This window comes from Abramis brama (genome assembly GCF_963993115.1).
Source record: "Abramis brama genome assembly, chromosome: 18".
In the NCBI taxonomy this organism is placed as follows: domain Eukaryota; kingdom Metazoa; phylum Chordata; class Actinopteri; order Cypriniformes; family Leuciscidae; genus Abramis; species Abramis brama.
Window position 1 is genome coordinate 31,826,280 of NC_139980.1, and position 13,080 is coordinate 31,839,359.

At 36.9% G+C, this 13,080-nt stretch overlaps 1 protein-coding gene across 2 annotated transcripts in view; it reads right to left on the reverse strand.

Annotated features, from left to right (window-relative positions):
* tfap2d (transcription factor AP-2 delta (activating enhancer binding protein 2 delta)) overlaps positions 1-13,080 on the reverse strand; it is a 59,158-nt gene that overhangs the window by 16,168 nt on the left and 29,910 nt on the right. Inside the window, exon 2 of one of the 2 annotated variants that reach the window (XM_084091867.1) lies at positions 8,092-8,132. The exons of the other annotated variant lie outside the window; for it this stretch is intronic. Coding sequence (XP_083947993.1) covers positions 8,092-8,112 — 21 coding nt within the window. The 5' untranslated portion in view covers positions 8,113-8,132. The remainder of the gene's footprint in view (positions 1-8,091; positions 8,133-13,080) is intronic. 2 annotated transcript variants of the gene reach the window in all.

Genomic DNA, 13,080 nt, shown 5'->3' on the forward strand with positions numbered 1-13,080 from the left:
ACATAACCAGTGGGGGGAGGGGGGGAGAGAAATATAAACAAATTCTTACAACACGAAATTAGTAATTTTAAATTACGATCGATAATGATGTATATCATAATATAGTTGTTTTTGCTTTGAATAAGGTTTTATATCAAAACATTTGATGCCACTTAAATTGTATTATTTGTCACCAATTTCAGTTTAACAAAAAACTCTCAAGCTTACATAAGACAAGTAAACAGTCAGTGACAAAATTAGAACAAAGAAACGAATTACAAGCAATAGGACAACAAACTACAATAGAACAAAGACACAAATGAAATAGACCTACCTGAAAAACTTCAAGCACTAGAAAAAAGAAATACTACATAAATTGTATAAAGTAATAAAATGTATAAAAAAAACCCCTGCATAGTCTTCACTGTGTAAATTAAATATACATTTATTCTTATTAAAGTTACAAAAGTGATTTATTCAAGACCAGTCAGAAATTTTCTCACTTTTGTTGTTTGATTAACATTAATGACAGACAGCAGAAGATTTATTAGACTGCCATTCATTGCTGCCTTAAATTTTTAAGTACAATCAACTTGTTTTAAGTCAATTTCAACTTAAATTTCAACTTACGTTGACTTGAAAACTGACGTTGACGTGAGAACCGACTTAAAAAATGATGAGTTAAAGCAATGTAAAAACATACGTTGTCATAACTTATTGATCAGATCATTTTTTTACATTGTATTCACAGCAGCGCCATCTTTGATTTTTAACGGGAATGAAAGCGAGGCTGCGAGGAAAGACATACGTACATCTCTTCAGTGGGTTGTACTGTAATTGAATGCGTTTCTGGATTGTTCAGCTGACGAATCACTGCAAAAATATCTTTCCAAGAATTTCAGTAGAGACAAAAATCTCCAGACGACGAGCGGTGGAAAATTATAAGTGATCTAGGAGCTTTATACAGCTTTTTTTTTTTTTAAAGTGGATGGCGTTGAAAACACGGTAAGTCTATCCCTCACAGCCTCGCTTTCATAGAGACGCATTTTTTAAACGCTGAACTTCTTTTAACTTGAAAGCAGCATTTTTCAACTGAATGCCGGTGTTGTGCCGAATTTCGACCCCCTGCCAAATTATTACCCCCCTCATTGAAGTCAGTACCTGATTGCCTAATCCTAACCCCACCCCTAATCCTACCCCTCCCCCACAACTAATCCTAAACCTACCAATACTAGGGGGGTAATAATTTGGCAGGGGGTCGAAATTCGGCACAACACCGGTCATGCGCGGGACGCTGCAAAAGACGCGAGAGCAATGGTTTAATATGTCAGTCTAGCACGTGTTTACATTGAAAAACAATGGATAAGTAGCGCAGTGGAATGGAAAAACGCGTTCTATGAAGAGCGGCTTTACGTGCCGCACACATATAGCCTACGAAATGAGTTGTCTTTTATTGCGCTTCATAGGTTTAAAATCACAACGCAATGCTTTAAAACACATTCAAATGATATGTGACGTGCGCGTAACACCAGTTGACACATTTCTACCAGTTAATCATGTCTGCTCGTATATCGCCCACCTCTACATATCCAGATGAATGTTCTTTAAGAAAAAAACTTGTAAAAAGACACAAAAACAAATAAATAAATAAATAATAAATTCAGGAAACAATAAAATAATGCAGGAAAAACATCTCAGAAACAAAAATATCACCAAGCCCCCCCTCCACCTGGACACACCCACGTTTGATTGACTGACTAAGAGTTCGTCCAATCAGAGAGAGGCTGTTTGCACAGCACTGAACAGCTGGAGCAACAACACCAGGAAGACGTGCTCAGAAATTAATCGGGCTTTTGATCTATCAGTCATAATGAGAACAACACTCTTCTCAAAAAACACACACATACACACACAGAGAAGTGCACATGCTCAAAAATACACCAAATACACTACCTGCGCTCCCAAAAACACACACACTGAGAACCTGTTCAAAGGAAAGCAAAGAAATAAACAAAGGAGAGAAGGCAACCCCTCCTCTCCTCCGGGAATTTTACTATTCTGCACTTCTCGGCTTCTCTCATCCCTCTCTTCCCACAATCCTTTGTGCTGGGAATAAAGCTGCTGATTATGAAGCCCAGAGCACTGAGACTCTGCTCACCTGTCAATCAAATGGTAACCTACACACACACAAGCGCACACTCAATGTCAGATACCCTGTAATATACCATGTCTCGTATAGACATTAACACCGCTTCTGATAAGCACTTCGACACACAATATCAGGTGGCTGAAAATGACAACTTCCGTCTTCAGAGTGTGTCCGTTTTCCTGTTCTCATTACTGTTGTCATCACATGAGATGCACCAACATGGTCTTGGTTTAGTTTTACAGCTACCTGTTGGGTTTTACTTCACTGTATATCACGATGTTCATGTAACATTAAATGCTCACGTAATAATCTACAATAACAAAACTGTATAATTACAAGCAGAATAATTCCACACTGTAACATGAACTCTGTAATTAAACGTGATTGTGTGTTGTAATATTTTGTGTAATCTGCTGTATCGTAACATATGTACAATAACAATATGTGTAACTGCATGCTTTTCACACCTTGATTCGTATAATAAATGCTATACTATGTAAATGCACTGTAATGTGAACTTATTTAAAATGAATAATTATTTAAGTATAAAATATATACTTGTCCTTCCTTTTCTTCACAATGAAAAAGACAAAAATGATTTTACAGTGAGGCACTTACAGTGGAAGTAAGTGGAAGATTTAAAATGTGACATAATTTTATAAATGCACTTTGTTTTCTGTTAAAATGTGTATATTATTTGAGTTGTAAAGCTGTTTGAACCATCATTTTTCCGTTTTGGGAACTTTGCACTGTCATGAAACGAAGTTGTAAAATTCAATAACTTCACACAGAAAAGCTTAGAAAGTGATTGTTTCATTCTAAAAACATAATCATAACAATTATATTGTTTACATCTTGTGGCTTCACTATTAAAACAGTGATTATTTTAACATTTTACAGATAGCCAACTCTTTCACTTCCATTGTAAGTGCCTCACTTTAACCCAGATTTTATTTTCATTTATTTATTTTTTAAGAAAAAGAGGGGCACATGTTGACAAGTTAATGTTTGTGGTAATTAACATAATCCCACAAATGCTGTTGATTAAACTTCACTTGGGAATATAGTATATAGTATTGCACACTATCAAAAGTTGTGGGTTAGTAATCATTTGTTTTTATGAAAGAAATCCATACTTTTATTCAGCAAGGATGCATTTAATTGATCAAAAGTGAAAAGACATCTATAATGTTACAAAAGATTTCTTTTCAATTAAATGCTGTTCTTTGAACTTTCATTTATAACATAATTTTTAAAAAGTTGCAGCACAACTGTGTTCAACATTGATAATAATCAGAAATGTTTCTTGAGCATCAAATCATCATATTAGAATGATTTCTGAAGGATCATGTGACACTGAAGACTGGAGTAATGATGCTGAAAATTCAGCTTTGATCACAGGAATAAATGACATTTTAACATATATTCAAATAGAAAATATCTATTTAAAATCGTAATAATATTTCACAATATTACCGTTTTAAGCATTTCCTGATGCAACCTTGGAAAGACTTCTTTCAAAACGTTTGAACAGAAGTGTATGTATTGTAATCTCTAAATGTGGTTCCAGTGTTTCTTTGAGCTGTTTTACAGGTGTCATCTAGTCACTGATAAATGTTATCATAAAACCAGACTTTCTGTCTTTCATTAAAGAGTGCAATAATTACCTGAGTGGCAGGTCGTTGTGCAGTTCACCCAGCGCTGTGTGCTTTACACACACACACACACACACACCAAGAGAAGAGACTTTACAAGAGGTGTACGGTTAACTCATGCGGCCTGCTATGAGGTTTCCATAGAAACGGCTCTGTCCTGCGGCCTAGGTAATCCACAGGAGCTGAGTGTGAGAGTGTGTGCTGCGGTGCAGATGGGTAAATGTCGAGAGGAGAGGGACCCTGACCTGCCAAGAGAGCTGAATTAGTATTCACACAGTAGGTGAACCCCACTGTGCTCCCTACCGCTCACTCTATCTCTCCCTCTCTCACACACACACATATATCTGGCATACACTTTCATACATCTGATGATGTGGAAACACTAATAGTGCTGGAAGAAGACAGATCAATACTGCTCTTCTGCAACACTTCATTCCAAACATTCAGTTTCCAGCAAATGTGGAATCTCATTTCTGCACAAAGAGATAAACACTGATGAATAAACACATTTGAAACACACCCACCTTGCGTTGGTCTCAATTAACTCTTTCCCTGCCATTGACGGAATTTTCCGTCTTTCCGTGTTTTCACTGTTATGTGGTAGGGGGCGCTATTACAGTCATGATCAGAAAACACAGGAGAAGAAGAAGCAGAAACAAGAGATCTCATATGTACAAGTGAAACTCGAAAAATTTGAGTATCGTGCAAATGTTATAATTTTGATGATTATGGCTTACAGCTTATGAAAACCCCAAATTCAAAATCTCAGAAAATTAAAATATTACATGAAATCAATAAAAAAAAAAGGATTTTAAATACAGAAATGTCGGGTCTCTGAAAAGTATAATCATGCATATGTATATAGTTATATATACTAAATATATTAGTTTCACCTTTTAATTTGAATTACTGAAATACACGAACTTTAGTTTCACCTGTATAACGCGATCATCAACATCAAACAGTGTATAAATCAAAACTGCCTACTGTTACTGAATGAAAAGTCGACCGTGGATGAGCTACAGGACTGTGAAGCTTTGAGGGTGTTGATGGACTCGATCTACTCCGTCTGTGTTTTGATTATCATTCTGAATCCAATCCGGATGAAGTCTTTGACAGAAACGCTATTTTCTCAGCTTTTTGTAAAATATTTTGCTGTTTTATGAAACCCACATTCAAATGTTGATAAAAAAGAGAATGCATGAAGCTAAACTAAAACATTCAAAAGCAGAAGGTCTGTTCTTTCTTTTGATATATTGCTTGTTCAGATATTCATTCAGCTAAATATTCTGATGGCCATGAAACTTGATTAAATGTGAATAAAAAATGATTAAAAATGCTGGTGGTGGCTGGCAAGAGTTAAATAATACAGCAATCATCTCTTCTTTGGATTTTACTTAAGGTGAAGTATGTAGTTTCTGCGACACTAGTGACACCTAGCGGAAAAAATAACTCATATTTTGCAAACTGCAATTTGCGCGTCACATCGCTCCTCCAGCTCGTCACATCGCTCCTTTTGTGTGTTAAAGCATGTCTCAACAGGTAGAAAGCTGCTACTTTCAATAAAAGGTCCAACATATTGGCAATACTTTTAGAAGTGTTGTTATGTGTCATGAGTAAACAATTGAGTAAGCTAACGCTAATGCTAACGCTGCCTGGAGTGCATTTTTTCTTCACCGGGCGCATTTTTGGCATGGCGCATCACAACTATTTGAGACTGTCTACACATCAAAGTAAACATTATAAACTGTCTTTCTGAACGGGTGCATGATGATGTTGTATTAAAGCGTCCATTAGGGCATTGAAACTCAATGGCCTGTTCGCTTTGATGTGATCATGACCTGTGTAATCTAAATGCAGTGAAATATGGCTTTCACTCCTGTACCCGAATATGAACGTCTTTTTCCATGTAACGCGTCGTGGTCCCACACTGGCACACACCCTCTGGCTCCGCCTGCTACGGTAGCCACGCCATACACTCACACTATAGGCTGAGCTGGAAAGAGATTGACAGATCAGTGGCTAGTGGGGCTCAATGTTTACACTTTTGGGAGAGATAAACCCATTGATGACATACAAAGGCTACGTCTACATTAATCCGGATAGATTTGAAAACTGAGTTTTCGTTTCAAAACGCTCTCCGTCCATAATAGCGTTTTCCAAAAGTTTCTCATCCACACTGAAATGTTGAAAAACACTAAATTCACCTTACAGCGCATGCGCAAAACCTCATAAAAGCTCACTGAGATGATACAGATGGGACAAAGTTATCACGCAATTCTACTGGCAGGATCATTTTATTTAGCAAAATATCTCACCAATTCACTGATACGTCCAGATCGCACTCACTCACCATTGTACGTTTGGTCTAAAACACGACTGCTCTCATGTTTTACCGCAGGACAGCAAATGCGAGTCAATTTGCTGTCATCTTTGCAGGACTGTGATATGAAAAGTGTGCAAAGTAACATATTTTAGCAACTGTGTGAAAGTGAATAGCACATAAGAGGCACAATCCCGGTATAAACATGAATATCTATGGGTTCAATATGCGTCACATGACTAAACTTACTTCATCGTTTTTTAAATACCTCAGTTTTCTCAGTCCACACTACAACGTGAAAACCGCGTTTATCCACTTTGGAGTGTTTCCGTGGCTAAAAATGCCTTCTCAGTGTGGATGGAAGGCCAAAACGGAGAGAAAAAGATGCGTTTTCAAACGATAATGTATTAGTGTGGACAAGGCCTGATAGTGGTCAATGAACTATAAACTGGGTTAAGAGAATGTATTTTATCATTATAAAATCTTACATATGTCACCTTTAATTTGGCTGCCTTTAGAAAACCGAGCAAATTAACGGAGACAACGTTTAGGGCAAGAGAAAGTCGAGTCAACATGACATTTCAGCATTTGCAACCAATTTCACTTCAGTGATGTAATATTTTGAAGAGAACCCGAATGCTCAATGTCAATGAGAAAAAAGGTAGGGACTTAATCTACTGGGAACTTATTTGGATGATGAAAAGTGGGTGTTGCGTACCAGAATGCAGTCAGATCTGAATGCATACCTTTTAAAACACAGCTTGTGGCGTCGGCTGAAAAGAAAAGCATTTTCATGCACTGAAAAACTTCAAAAACATTTTTGTCTTTGGAACAACATGCATTAATGAGCTGCTCACAATCAGACTGGGAAACATGCATGAAGAAAGTAAATAAATAGGGTCGATTATGATTTCATGTGTAGAAAATAGAGCGCAAACACCATCGCACACCTGCAGGTGATAGGTGCGTGGGAAAAAAAGACCATCTAGGTAGGTCAAGTAAAAAAAAATTGGCCAATAACGAATTTTTGATACTTTTTTGCAAGTACGGATAGTGTGCGGGAGTTCTTTGTTTATTATGTGTATAAAATAAAAACAGAAAATGTACTGGTCATTTTCTTTTGCCAGGACATTATCCAGTAATATTACAGACATTTACATTAACCCTAAAACACAACAAAATGCAATGTGGAATTCAAAATACAGATAAAACACCAATACCGAAAATGATTTCACATTTATCTAGTTCATTGTGGCCTATTTTTACGAACTTTTACTACTGTGTGATTAACACACTGTTAACTGGTATGTATTCTGAGACGTGATGCATGAAGGCTATAGCTTAATAACTACACACACTTGATTCTGGGATCAGTTGGGGTCCACATGGCTATTGATATCTTCATAGTAAATAAATTGTAGGCTGAAGTTAGATGGTTTTAGATCTAGTTGAAAAACATGTTTCCTTCCCCTGATGACACTGCTGGTTAACCTAACATGGAGATGTTTTACTATGAAAGAAACTGGCTTCTTCTTGTGTGTTGGTCATTATGAGCAATGAAGCAACATGTGTCATCACATTTAAAGGAATAGCCAGAAAAACAAAAGGATCATTGGGGTTCTAGACTCAATTTAAAAGAACCATTTAGGCCAAAAAGATTCTATAAAAGGATACATTTCTAAAATTATGACCTGTTATCATGATTAACAGGTTATTTTTTCTAGTGATAAAGTATGTTTATGAGCTGTTCAATTCATAACATTTAATCACAATAAAAAATGAATTAAATAAAAATGAATGAATTAAAACTAAATGCATAAAACGATCCCATGAAGCCCTAAACATTTCTATATATGAGGTGCTTGAACCCTTTAAGGTTCTATATAGAACCTTTTCTTCTAATAGTGAACATAACACATACAAATAAAGATTCTCTTATTATTATACATTTATTCACTAAATAGAAATACATATTTTTTACTCACTCTCATGACGTTCCAAACCATCTATATGACTTGTCTTTCTTCTGTGGAACAAAAAAGGAGAAAATATGATTAGTGAATTGTGCTGGTCACTCTTTTCCTTGTATTTGCAATGAATGGGAACTAAAACTTTCAGAAAGGGATGCAAAACCAGCATAAAAGTCTGTTCAGGGTTCAGTCTGAATCATATCATATATAACTTTGAAAGTGGAATATGTTGCATGGACCACTTTTATGATAAATACAAATATTAATACATTGTACTTTTATTAAATAGATCAAAAGTGACAGTTAGGACATTTCTATTGTTACAAAAGTTTGCTATTTCAAATAAATGCTGTTCTTTTGAACTTTCTATTCATCAAAGAATCCTGAAAAAATAAATAGTATATCATTGTTTCACAAAAATATGAAGCAGCACAACTTTCAACATTGATAATAATAATAAGTGTTTCTTGAGCAGCAAATCATCATATTAGAATGATTTCTGAAGGATCATGTGACACTGAAGACTGGTGCTGAAAATTAAGCTTTGACCACAGCAATAAATGACATGTTAAAATATATTCAATTAGAAAACAGCTATTTTAAACTGTAATATTTCACAATATTACTGTTTTTACTGTATTTTTGGTCAAATAAATGCTGCTTTAAAATAATAATAAGAGACTTCATTCTTATTCTATAAAAATTTGATTAAAGTGATTCTATCGCCTCAGCAACATGTTTTTATGGTTTAGCACTGGACACTTCTTCCTACACTAATGAATCTGAGAAGTCAACAGGTTGAATTACGTGTTGGATACATCAGAGAGCAAACAGCACTAGTTTTAGACATTTAGAGAGCTGAATCCTGAACTAAATAGAAGCTAATCAGCAAAGCTGCCTTTAAAAAACCCCGAAAGCGATCTCATTACGATTCAAAAGGAGACTGACTTCATCCCTGATGAGCTAATGCTAAGCCCATGCTAAACGCTAGCCCTTTACTGCCCTGCCCCGCCACACCCTGATGCCCTTCTGCCCGCCTGCGCTTTGACGGACAGCTGTGGAGTTCTGGACCAACTCCAGCCAGCGGGATTACGCATGCAAGTAATCTCCCATGATGCCCTGCGGCCAAGCTAGGGCGTGCTGCGCCTCTGCTCCTTATTAATATGCATGAGAATGCTAATGAGCAGGAAGCACACAGGTGAGCTCGCTCAAAGAAGCCAGTCACAACACAGGAGCCGATATTCTAATTTCGCGGCGCAGACCTTCCCACTCGCCGCAGAGACAATATCACATTCTCTCACACACAGCATGATAACTCGCAGCTTCTCCGTGTGAGGAAGATAACCTAAACAGCCGACTGTCTGAAGAGACGCACGTCTGGATTTTGCAGAAACTCATTCCTGAAATGCAGTGTCACGGGTGCCAGTGAGATGTTTCATATCAAAACCTGGTTTTAGATAAAGGTTAAAGGCAAAAGCCATGAGCAAATTCCCTGAAGCCTCTATCAGTCAATCTGAGTTTAAACACACACACATACACACACACAATACTGTGACAATATTACTGCAGACAAGATGATATAAAGAATTCTCAAGCATCAGAAACATACAGTTGTGGTCAGAATTATTGGTTAATATGATCAAAGATGGCTGTATTGTTTATCCTGTTGATCTTTCATTCAAAAAAAATTAGCATAAATCTAACCTTTCATTTAAGTAAAATAATTAAAAGTGGGGGGAAACTCAAATTATGAAATAAATGTTTTTCTACAAAATGTTTTTCTTGTTATGATCTCTGAAGTATATTCCCATTAATATATTTTTTTTAGCGCATCAGGGTGACTAGGAACATGAAATTGTCCAGCCATGACTTCTTGTTTCACAGAAGTATAAATATGAGGAAACACAAAGGCCAAATTGACTGTTGAGCTTCACAAAATAGAAAGTGCATGTATGAAAATAGCTAAAGCATTGAAAATTCCCATTTCCACCATCAGGGGAATAATTAAGAAGTTCCGATCAACTATAGATGTTACGAATCTGCCTGGAAAAGGACGCGTGTCTATATCGTCCTAATGCACGGTAAGGAGGAAAGTTTGAGTAGCTGGAGAATAGCAGAGATTAGTTGAGTCTTGGGGTCAGAAAGCCTAAAAAAATGATTATAATAATAAAAAAACTTACATCACCACATTTTGTTTGGGAGGGTTTCAAGAAAAGTCCTCCTCGCTCATCCAAAAACAAACTCCAGCATATTCAGTGGTCAGACACGACTGGAACTTCAAAAGGGACTGGATTCTGGTCAGATGAAACTAAAAAAAGAGCTTTTTGGCAGAAAACCCACCAGATGGGTTTGGTGCAAACAGGGACAAAAAGTACCCCATGTTCACAGTTACATATACCACTGGATCTTTAATGTTGTGGGCCTATTTTTATGCTGGAGGTCCTGGACATCTTGTTCAGATACATGGCATCATGGATTCTAGCAAATACCAACAGATAAAAAATCAAAACCTGACGCCTTCTGCTAGAAATCTTATAATGGGCCGTGGTTGGATCTTCCATCAGGACAACGATCCAAAACAAACATCAAAATCAACACAAAAATGTGTTAGGGAGCACAAAATGAAGCTTCTGCCATGACCGTCCCAGTTCCCTGACCTGATGAGTGGAGTGAACTGAAGAGAAGAAGCACAAACATGGATCTGGGAATCTGAAGGATCTGGAGAGATTCTGTATGGAGGAATGATCTCTGATCTCTTGTCAGGTGTTCTCCAAACTCATCAGGCATTATAGGAGAAGACTCAGAGCTGTAATCTTGGGAGAAGGATGTTGCAAAAAGAATTTAATAAAAGGTTGCCAATAATTATGTCCAACGTGTTTTGGAGAAAAGTACTTTTTTTCATAATTTGATTTACCCCCCACTTTCAATTATTTTACTTCAATGAAATTTTTGATTTTTGCACATTTTGAATGAAAGATCAAAGGATAAACAATGCAGATTTATTTTTTACAGACATCTTTGATCATATTTACCAGGGGTGCCATTAATTCTGACCACAACTGTAACTATTAAGCAATTATATTCAGAAGTTGGGATCATCCTGGTATACAATACCAGTTTGGTGGCAGTAAGAGATGAAAATTCAGCTTTGCCATAACAGGAATACATAACATTTTAAAGTATATCCAAATAGAAGTTATTTTAAATTGTAATATTACTGTTTTTACTGTATTTTTGATGCAGCTTTGGTGAGCAAATAAAAACATGAAAAAATGAACAATAAACGAAAAAGCATTAAAAAATCTTCTTTTTTTTTATTAATAAGAGAGAATGGCTGCATCCAAAATCGCAAACTTCCCTACTATATAGTAGGCGACAAACAGTATGTGACAAAAGAAGTATGTCCGAATTCACAGTACTCATAAAAGAGTACCCGGATGAAATACTACTTCCAGTGAGATTCTGAAGTGTGCATATGATGGACACTTTACTATCCCATGAGGCCACGGGAGAGGATTTGTGAAGCGACACAACTGACGCTGGTAGGTCACATGATAATGTCAACATACTACACACATGCCTATATAGAACATACTTGTTTAGCCATCGTGAAGAACGAGAGTATGCGATTTGGAACATTCCAAATAGTTACCATGGTGTAACGTGTATGTTCAGTTTTGGTTTCATTTTCACTGTTCTGTCCCCGTTTTGCCTGCCTGTGTTCCCTAGTTAGTTTCCTTGGTTGTCAATTATTTCCACACACTTGTTTCTGTTCAGTTGATTACCCTTCCTGTGTATTTAAAGGGATAGTTCACCCAAAAAATTTAAATTCTGTCATCATTTACTCACCCTCATGTCGTTCCAAACCCGTAAGCTTTTTGTTCATCTTCAGGAACACAAATGAAGATTTTTTTGATGAAATCTGAGAGATTTCTGTCCCTCCATTGACAGCCACGCAACTACCACTTTGACGCTTCAAAAAGTTCATAAAGAGATCGTAAAACTATCCCTAACATTTATATGTGAATAAAAGCCTAAATTCAGAAAATTTTGACTAAATCTCTCAATTCATATGGATTAGTTTTACGATCTCTTTATGAATGTTTTGAAGCATCAAAGTGATAGTTGCGTATCTGTCAATGGAGGTAAACAACTTCCCACCTTGTTAATACAAACTTCCTAGGAGGAAATAAACCACCATTATTTGAGCCTTAATATGCAGGGAACCGAGACAGTGACTGGGATGCTAAAAGTCAAGTTCATCCTCAGGAGCATCTACATGTACTGTACGCCAATGTTAATGCCTCTATGTCAAATCTACATTTATTTGCTATTTGACTTTATGGCCCTATCTTACACCCAGCGCAATGCAGCAATGCAACGCAAGTGTTTTTTTGCTAGTTTCAGTCCGACGCAGTTATCATTTTCACGTCCTGCGCCACGTTGTTTAAATAGCAAATGCATTTGCGCCCATTTGTGGGCCCATGGGCTGCTGGTCTGAAAACGAGGTGTGTTCTGGCGCATTGTTGGCGCGTTGCTATTTTGAGGCAACAGAAATAGACTGCGTCATTGATCAACTGAAACATGGTCTTAAGTCAATGGCGCAATATTTTTTTTTATGTGGCGGGTCCACAACGCGCATACACTCTGCTTATTAAACACACACAGACGCACAGCAGCACACAAACATGCCAAATATTTAAAATAAAAGGATTACAATGTAAAAGATTATTATTGTGTACAAAAAGATATGGTGGAATCTGGCTTGTCCCGTAGATGTTCTGCTTGTGCACTTTTACCTCGCGCACGAGCAGATCCATTCGCGCTCTGGAGACGCGTTCGGGCTTTCCGCTATCAAATTCCGTCATGTAAATAGCGAATCTGCCTTGGCGCGAGTGCAACTGGCATTTGAAGGGAATGGGAGATGAGGCTCTGATTGGTTTAACGCACGTAAATCCTAAAACACACCCATTACTCATTATGAGAATAGGAACAACCCTTTTA